The sequence below is a fragment of the Diplotaxodon limnothrissa genome, linkage group LG7 (assembly GCF_057381915.1).
Source record: "Diplotaxodon limnothrissa isolate DT_005_m linkage group LG7, D_limnothrissa_male_GT1.1, whole genome shotgun sequence".
NCBI lineage: Eukaryota > Metazoa > Chordata > Actinopteri > Cichliformes > Cichlidae > Diplotaxodon > Diplotaxodon limnothrissa.
This window is the reverse complement of record NC_140602.1, coordinates 67,150,225-67,160,362: the sequence shown is the minus strand read 5'-3', so window position 1 is coordinate 67,160,362 and position 10,138 is coordinate 67,150,225. Positions and strand designations below refer to the sequence as shown.

Below are 10,138 nucleotides of genomic sequence, written 5' to 3'. Positions count from 1 at the left end.
TATATGAATTTGGGCAAAAGATGACAGTCAATAAAAATCTAAATGATAATTTCTTAATACAATGATCCAAAAATGAAGGATTAAACAGTCCAGTGTCCCACTTGAGTACAAAATAAAACACACAGTCCAAGGCCAGAGCCAGCTATCCCACAAGCCAGTTGCACTTCACATGTTGACCACTTTAACAGGAATCAGCAGTTGTCTTCCAGGACCCACCACCCTGTAAGTAGAAGGCCAGTAATCACTCCGGCCTCAGCAACTCAACTCTGCCTTTAGGCTGCAGCATGTAGTAGGATAACAGAGTAACAAACTATCCATCATAAACATATCAGGTCATCCTAGATTTGGTCATATTACATACCTGCACAGAGAGACAAAATATCACAGCAGTGTTTGTAGTGTGGGCTATAAGTAGATTAGAGTATCAATGTAATCAAATACACTTAACTTCAGTTGGTCCAACCTCATCACAGCAAATGTGACACACAAAACCACTGCCAAACCAGTACAACTTCACACAATAAACATGGAGATGAATTAACACAGGCAACACTAGTCCACCATGTTACACTTACCATGCACTGGCCATTTCCTCCTGTGCACTTATAAAGCAGCTGTTAGTATGCTTTAGCTCTCCATTTAGAGTGTTGGATGATGATGTTGAACAGCTTTAAGCTCAACCCCCAAAAGGTTGATTCTGTTCATCTGGTCGTAATGTTTTCAGTGGGAGAAACGTTTCGTCACTCATCCAAGTGATTTCTTCAGGTTTCCCTAACCTTATAAACAGTACATTGCATAATGACCGAAGGCACCTAAAGATAGTTCCAGCCGATCCAGGAGAAAAGGGCAACCGCTGCCTAAGCGAAAACTCGTAGTCATCCTGTATCTGAACAGGATGACTACCTGAACATCTCAACTGTTCAGGTGTTTCGGAACAGTTGAGATGCATTTGAGTCTCTGTAGCTTTTAAACCCCAAAACACGCTGCGGCAAAAACCGGTCCTCCTCAAGGATCGGGTCCCCCGACACAGTAATATAGTGGAGGATTGCCAGGATTTGTACATCGGGGAAACCAAACAACCTCTGGTGAAGCAGATGGCACCCAGTCAGGCCAGGACTCTGCAGTCTATTTACACCTGCAGGCCAGTGGACACTCTTTCAAAGATGAGGATGTACACATCCTGGACAGGGAGGAACGCTGGTTTGAGCGCAGAGTCAAGGAGGCCATTTACGTGAAAAGGGAAAGACCATCTCTGAATCGAGGAGGGGGCCTAAGGGTACATCTTTCGCCATCTTACAATGCTGTGATTGCAGCCGTTCCCCAACTCTCTGTGAATGGTAGTGGTTGTTGACCAATAGTCATGAGAATTTGCATTTTAATGATCATCATAATTATGATGAAGGAACTGACCTCCCAGCCCATTGTTCCTTCAGTGGGCTGGTTTCAGTCATTATGCAAATGTACTGTTTATAAGATTGAAACCTGTAGTCAGCTGAGACTGAAGAAGTCACCTGGATGAGTGACGAAATATTTCTCCCACTGAAAATGCTGCGTCCAGATGAACAGAATCAACTTTGGGGGTTCTGTTTACGTTTGTTAGCCACTTGGATATGATAGTAAACAGTAGACAGACAGTAGACACTGATGTGGCTGATTGAATCTTTTGGACTGTGTTCAGCATAATTAGCCATTAATTGGAAGAGGTGTATTGTTGATTTGTCAGCTATTCTCAATGTATGATGAATTATAATGGGTGTTTGTTATCTATTTGTATACTCACTATGGAGAGAGAGTGTGTATTATTGTCATGGTGTGGTGTGTGAGAGTAAGGAAGCAAGATGCAGACAAAAGACTGTGATGCGAGTGAGCGTTTATTTACAGAATGTGAGACTATTAACAAAGTGAGGGCCACAACGGAAACTAAGAAAACAAACTGCAGTGGGTGAGCTAGCATCAGAGGGAGGGTTCGCCCAGCGCATCAAAAAGGCCAGGACCGCCCCTGACTGTATATTTATTTTTTGTTGCCCTAACTTAGTCATCGTAAGTAAGCCTTATTTAGTTTTTCAAGGCAACGAGTTTAAGTTCTGGGAACTAATTAGATTTGACAGCGCTGGTGCTCAGTTTGGCTTATACCTTTAGTAGTATTGTGAAAATTAACTATATACCAGGTTTTTATTATTGTGAGCTCAAATACAGAAATTTGCAGGAGTGCTGGACTTTTTTAAAAATTTTAACAAGCTAATTATAATAAATGATAAATTGTTTATTGTATCTGTTACAAACAGAATTGTTTTGTATTGACTAGAATTTGGATTTTTGTTTTATTATGGTTTTAATGGTTTTATTATGGTGATATGTTCACCTTTATGGACTAAATTTAGTTTGGTTTGTGGTTGTGGCTCACATCTTTGACACAGAGAACAAGAACACATGGATTTAAATGCAGACTCAGACGAGTGACACAAGTTTCAATGATTTTTATTTTAAGTAAAAGATGGCACAGAGCCAGAGGATCCAGTCCAGCACACACACCAGGAAGGAACTGAGAAGGAGACAAGAATCCAAATTAAGGACACTAGGAGAGTTTCCTTCTACAGAGAGGTGATGTAATCCTGATTTACTGCTTCTGGAGTGTAAAACATCGTGTAGGATGGAGGAGAAACCGATGTTTGAGCACACTGCTGGTTGTTGAGAGCAGGTCTGTTGACTGAACTCCACCAACTGATGGAGCTGTGCTCACTGGACTGGAGAATCCTGCCACTCACTAACACACAAACCAACAGGAGGAGGCAGCAAGACAGAGAACAAAGATGAGATTTTTCTGTTCCAAGCTACAAGATATTGTTACAGTTTATAACTCATCAACCCACCTTTGGTGTGAGCAGCCTCGGCCATTAATGATCAGCGCATCAGCTCTGCTGCCTCGTAGGAGTCCTCGTTGAACACCTCCAGTCTCAGCTCCAGATTCAGCCACAGATCCACGTGAGCCCCTCGGCACGCTACAGTCACCAGGCTGTTTGCTCTCAGAGTTCAGCTCCCCTGGATTACTGACTACCTGACAGGCGGCAAACTGCAGTCTACGGCTGTTACTCTGGACGTATATAAATATCTATTAAATTATATATCTTATGATATATAATTTAAAAAAAATTTTTTTAAGTATTTACTTTTTCATTCACTTTGAATGAATTAAGTTAATTTTAATTTATAATCCATTCCAACCTATTATATTATGTAATAAAATTCTTTTTTTTTTCTTTTCTTTTTTTTTTAAATATTCATGCTTAATATGCCTCCCAATCTAAATGATTCAGAGGAATATGGCAAAGCTTTAAAGGACTATTGTTCCCACAAGAGGACTTCAGATTTTGGTAAATAACTTCAACTACTGCAACATTAAAATCCTTGGTTATTTGTTTTATAACATTTGATTTGGCACAGTCATTCACAAGTGCTGACCAATCGTCTAAAAGACTGTGTCTACATTCATTTTGGATCTTTTGGGGAAATACGAAAGAATAAATTGTGTTTTCACCACATTGTAAATGTGTTTCACGTGAACAAAAGGAAATTTTTGCCAGTGTTTTCAGCACAGACACGTAAAATTCAATTTTCTTACGGCAGCTGTGTTTTTCTTCTTTTTTAATAAGTTTCCTGATATTTTGGAAGATTTTACTGTTGACCGTGAAAGACTTCAATTTGAAGGGATTGCTCTTGCATTGTATACTTTCATGAAAAACGCTCTTTGGATCCAACATGTTGGTATATGAGCAGGTAATATTTTGAAAAAAGTCTTGACCACTCAATCCCCAAAATTGTGTGAATCCTACAGTTGTTGAAATTCCATATTCTCTGTGCCAAGAATACGCTTCTTTACTGAGTACAGACATACAGTTCAGGCAAGGACTATTGAGCGTATAAACCAGAATGCTCTCCACAAAGGTTCCAAGCTGTTGCAAAATAATTTCAACCTCTTGACATAAAAGTGGCTCAGTATGTGTGTCATTTTCATAATCTACCTCAAATTCCGGTGAAACAAAGACGGTCTTACTGCGTTTCATGAAAAAAATGGCCAATGCATATTGTTTACGTTCATGCATCTGCAGATAATCTTTGAGGGAATCAAAAAATTTATTTGCATCGACACTTGGAATTTTGTCTGCCTCTCTCTGCATTTCTTTGATTTGATGATAACAGTCCTCTTTCTTTTTCTTTTTAAATCCTCGAATCAAATCACAGTTTTTCTTAAACAGTTCAATGTTTTGCTCGAATTCCAAACGGCAAGAACTGAGTTCATTGCGTTTCAAATTTGGTAAACCGTTTAAGTGTGGCATTTGAAGTTTTGTCAGTATCTCCGAATAATCATTACAGGTTTCAAATTTAGGTAAAAAAATGATCTGATGACCGGATATGTTGAGAATGTTTGAAGTAAGAGGATTCACGGAGTCTGGGTGTGCATGAGATCTTTTTGGTTTCTTGATAGTTATATACTGATCTGGGAATGAGTCTTTCCTTTTGGTCGAGTGATCGCCTTTGGTTTTGGAAACAAAAGAAGCCGTTTGTTTATTATAGCGATTTTTAAAGAAGATAATCTTTCTGATGTTAAATTGGCATTTACTGTGAAAGGACGATAATATCTTTGTTTTTTTGCTATTAAACATCCTGCTTTCTTTTGGTTTATTTAAGTCATATTCTTTGTGTTTCAAGCTCGATTTTATTTTCTGGAGCCAGTGTGCTCTTCTTTTCACTAAAGAAAGAGAGGAAAAAAGGCACAATTTGTGAATTTACAGCTGTTAAAGTCGTGTTATTTAAAAAACGTGGCTGGTCCAAATTACAAATAAGATATTCTGTTTGGCATCTCACAGTAAATAAAAACACAATCCATCAATTTGCAGGTAACTGAAAACACTACAAAGATGGAACATACAGTGTTGAAGCAGAGGTATTTTGCTGTGTTTAATTTACTGACTTTTAATTTGCTGCCAGTAAATGGCCCCGAAATACCCGCCTCTAGCGTTCAGCCCAACCGCCCCAAAAACAGAAAAATTGATTCATCACATTTTTCCAGTTTTATATAAGCATTAACTCACCTTTGGTACGAATAGCCGTGCAGCTGTAACGGGCCGACTTTCTTGTCTTTTTCAAATATTTCATTAACTTGTCTGACCTGAAACAGGACAAATAATTGGGAAAGAATGAGTTCATCTTAACCTGGGAAAACAGTGCATACAGTCAGATCTGTAATTATTTGGATAATGACTCTGTAAGTATAAAAATGGCAGTAATTCCTAAGCTGCAACATTTGTGTTATGTCCAAATACTTAAGGACCTAACTGTATGTGCTACACTTGGAATCCAAAAAGTATTTTTAGAGACTGTTACAGTTAATATCCAGACTGAGATGATGTAAAATACTTGCTTTTTATGGATGATAGACGGTTTTTTCTTTGCCATGGCAAACTCTCAGATGATTTGTGGTTTCGGTTGTAGTTGGTTTGCGTTGATTGGATTCTCCCAAAAAGTTGTTAAAATTTTTCAATCTAAACAGAAAAAAAATATTACCTGTATTACCACAGCATGTTAGATACCACACACTGAAAGCTCTCATATCACATGGATACTCTTGTATCCATGTAAAATTACATGCAGCAGGTATCTGACCTACTTTTATAGATGTTTCTTGTTTTTGTCCTCTCAACAGTTTCAGTTTCTTGTGCAAGGAAAGTGTTGTCCTATCAGGCTTTCTTTTAAAATTGCCCGAGGTGATTAATGTGTGTGCATATGCACGTATACATATTAGTGATGCGCGATACCACTGATTTCCTTTCCGATCCGATACCAAGTAATATTCAGGGTGCTGATCCGATACCGATACTTTTTACAAAAACGTATTTTATTTATTGTATCTCAAATGATAGCGTCATAATGATTACAGAACATCAGATTACTTGTTCTTATCACTTAATAATGCAGAGTTCATCACATAGAAATAAAAAACTGAAGTTGTGCGCTATTTGAACACCTTGCCTGCTTGCAGCACTAAAGGACTCCATGAGAGAGGTCTGTCTCGCCCTAGCACCACCTGTCCCTGTCCTCCTCTTCAGTTCACCTCAACATACGCTCGTCATATTCTGTGATGTGATTTACTCTGAGGTGTTTGACAAGGTTAGTGATGTTGCCACAACCATACATGCCAACCCTCTCGATTTTTCCGGGAGAATCCCGGAGCCACCATTCTCCCGAATTTCCACCTGGACAACAAAATTGAAAAACCATATCGCAGAATTCCTATCATGGCCCAGCCAATTCCAGTTTCCAACAATGGCGGCAGCTACTTAGTTTTAATATTACTCTTATTTCTCTTTCTGGGTCGCAAAAAAAAAACAACCCCAAAACATTTTAACATATTGTCAGGTGAGAATGTAGCTGTGGAAACTTCAAATATCTGAGCCGACCGACACATCGTTTTCAAACCCCCGCGGGCTTTCGCTACTCGGGTTAAACATGATATATAAGTCACTTTGATAACTTAAAAATGTTATTGTTTGGCTTTTTCAGTGTTTTATTTGTTCGTGAGTAAATCGGTTTGGCTGAGAATAAAGTTATTAGATTAGATTAAATTAAATTTAACTTTATTAATCCGTCGGGTGGGTTCCTCCGGGGTTTTCACACAGCTGAATAAACATCAAACAGAAAACTAATTAAAGAAAGTCTGAGACGGTCGAGAGTTTACGCCAGCGCCCGGTTATATTTTAGATAGCAAGGAGCAGACGGCAGAGTTTCACTCCACCGAGGGATCCTGTGACGTACTACCCGGCTTTCTTTAGACCGCGAAGGCAGGGTCCTCAGGTGGAAGCAGCCTCTGAATTTGGACACCCCCGCTGTTTCCGGGCCGGTGTTGTGCCAAAAAGTGATTGTCTGCCAAAAACTGATTTCCGGTATTTGCCAAAAAGCGATTGCTCATATTTAAAGTGCTATAAGTAACTTGTTGGGCTATAATATGTTAAACATATGTCAAATGCATCCCTTATGGATGACATAAAGTCATCTTGAGCCACAAACAACATTCGTGTAGCAAGATACAAGCCGCAATCAGTTTTTGGCAGCGACTTTTATATAACCTTTATTTATGCAGTAAAAAAAATCTCATTAACATTAAAAATGTATTTTGTAAGAGTAAGTTGCCCAACAGGACAGCAGAAATGGCAGCAAATATTACAATAGTTCTGTAAAAATATTTTAAGTGGGGATAAAGGACCGGATTGGTTATAATGTAAGTACAAGTTGTAAAGATACTTAAAAAACAGATAATTTTTTAATTCTTTATGTAACCCCTTTGTATCCCCTGTTCACCGAAGTCTATTTACGAACATACGTAAAGATATTACACATAAAAAATACACAGAAACACTGGAAATCAGTTTTTGGCAGACAATCGCTTTTTGGCACAACACCGGCTAACAATAACGGTGACATATAATATCGACATTTTAATGTGAGAATTGATTCTAGAACATAAATGACTGCTATCGGAGGAATCGATATTTCAGGATCGATCCGCACATCACTAATACATGTAGCTGTAAGAGACAGAGAGATCTATATCTGTGTGTAGACAGATAAGATAACTGCTCTACGGTACTGAACAGGTTTACTTCAAGAAAATATCTGAGCCAAATAAGCTGATACCAAATCATTAGGGTTTGTTGTGTTCTAATAGTAGAGTTGAAAGCTGAAACATGCTTTTTTGATCCATAGAGTTTGTTACATTGTTCACCTCACTGCCTAAGCTGCCACAGAAACTCAGATTTTTATTATTAACCCTAATATGTATCAAAAACAACATACAAAGAACAAAGAAACTTACCTACGAGGCAGCAGAGCTGAGCAGTGGTAAAGTAGATCTGACACGATTTTATAACCATACCTGAGCATGTGACCACTCTAACCCCTCCCCTTTCCTACCTGATCATATTACATTTATACTGACACAAATTACCGTAAATGGTACCTGAACCAGGGAACAATAATCCACATCACACCCACTTTCAGTTTTCATTACTCTGAAATAGCACTAAAATTTTTCATCATTTAATTGAAAAGTGTTAATAATAAAGTCTATATTTTATTATTTCATTATATAATATTTATTATATCATATATTAAATCTATGTAACAAAGTCAGCCTTTATAATGTCTATTTTAGGGAGGTACAGGAGCAATGTGTCGGTTAATGGACTTATTGTAGTATCACTACAGTGGTTGATAAACTGTTTACTTATATTACTTACTAATTATTATTATTATTACTTATTGCTTATTTATTATTACTTATTTATTTATTTAGTAATATTATTACTTATTACTTATGTATTTCAAATATGAAACAAAGTAATCTTGATTACTGTGAGTGTTATCTGAACCAGGTAGCAAAAATGTACAACACTCACACACTCTCAGTTTTGTTTCTCTGAAGTCACTGTGGGTGTGCTTAAGTGTTTATGAGTTAACCGGAAAGTGTTACATAGCCTCCTGTCTGCCACACAGTGCTTCCTGACACTCAGGAAGACTGCAACAGCAATTACTTATGATGTTCAACATCAGGGAAACAGTCATGTTGCAATAGTGTGCAAAACCAGACCTAAGAATGACTGACGTAACAAGTTAACAGAAGTGACATTTATTCACTATAGCAAAAGTCATCTGTAATGAAATACACACATTTTATTTTATTTTTATTTTTATTTTTATTTTTTCTTTCCTTATTCTTTAAGAGGACCAAAATGTGCCAAAACAATATTCCCAACAATATTCAGCCTGGACTGCTGAAACAAAGCCAGGCTGGTCAGTGGACTCATGCTGCTCATGCCAAATTCTGATCATCTGCAGCCTCAGTGACGTTTTTTCCTGTCTTCAAATCTCCAGTTTTACTGATCCTGTGCCCACTGCAGGCTCGGATTTCTGTTCTTGGCTGACACAGCCTTCTGCTGTTGTAGTCCATCTGCCTCAATGTGTTGTTTCACTCTGAGTTGCTTTTCTGCTCACCAGGGCTGCACAGAGTGGTTACTGAGTTACCATACAGAGAGTATGGTAACTCAGTAACCACTCTGTGCAGAGTGTTTGGAGCCAACAGAGAGTTGGCTCCAAACACTCTCATTTAACTCTAGAGACTGTTGTGAAAATCCCAGCAGATCAGCAGTGTTTAAACCAGCCCGTCTGGCACCGCCAATTACGCCACAGTCACCGAGCTCACATTTTTTCCCGTTCTGATGTTTGATGTGAGCATTAACCGGAGCACCTGACCTGTGTGTGCGAGATTTTATCAATTGTAGTACCGCCACATTCTAATCTGACTGGATAATCACATGATTATCCAGGTGTGCAGGTGTTAGCCAAGCTGTATTTTTTGGCTTTTTTCACAGCAGATGTTTCATAGCAGGGGAAGCACAGGTGTAACTGATTGCACCGAAAAACAACTGTGCTGTGTAGTTGAGGTAATTACAGGGTCGTGGTATTGTTCATGCTGGTTCACTGTCATGGCTTACTGGGATGTTTGTTGGAAATGAGCCATCGCTACCAAATCTGTTCCTGCTATGACAGTCAAAAAGTCTGCTGTGTACTGAAAAGGCTTCAATTAAAATATGGTGATGTGGTCATGTTTTCACACATGCTGTAATAATGATTAATGATGGAGAAATATACGTGCAGCGTATTTCATAATGTAACAGCACATATGCAGCATCACAATCAACAGATGTCCATGGGCAATGTTTCTGGGCTAAATCTGGCTGAGTGAGAAAAGTCTTTTGTTTTCAGACTGGTATAAAATATCTTTTTTAATTTTCTCTCAAACATTTGAAGAGGCTGAATGTTGGAGAGCTTAATCATGCAGGAGGGGCTAAGTGTACAACAATAGAAACCAAATGAGGCGCTTTGGGCATTTGACGCCTCCAAAATGTCAGGTTTTGGGTATGTTTTCTTTTTTTTTTTGGCCTGTCCCATTTGGCTCTTTTGCCATCAGAATTGTTGTCTAAAGGCAAAGAAAGATGCCCAACGGATTTACTTTACCAAACTGACCATCCCAGCCTTGCCGTAATGGTCCATTTGATTCACCTTTTATTGTTTATTTTATTTTCAC

General features: G+C 38.4%; 1 protein-coding gene across 1 annotated transcript; it reads right to left on the bottom strand.

Annotated features, from left to right (window-relative positions):
- Nucleotides 1-3,284: 3,284 nt before the first annotated feature.
- Nucleotides 3,285-4,661, bottom strand: LOC146629647 (uncharacterized). Its single transcript, XM_085357143.1, has one exon. It carries the CDS (start codon nt 4,659-4,661, stop codon nt 3,285-3,287), a length of 1,377 nt encoding a protein of 458 aa, XP_085213269.1.
- Nucleotides 4,662-10,138: the final 5,477 nt, after the last annotated feature.

Bases quoted from the DNA above. Each gene is read 5' to 3' on its own strand.
- LOC146629647 (XM_085357143.1), bottom strand. From the start codon at position 4,661: ATGTTTAATAGCAAAAAAACAAAGATATTATCGTCCTTTCACAGTAAA.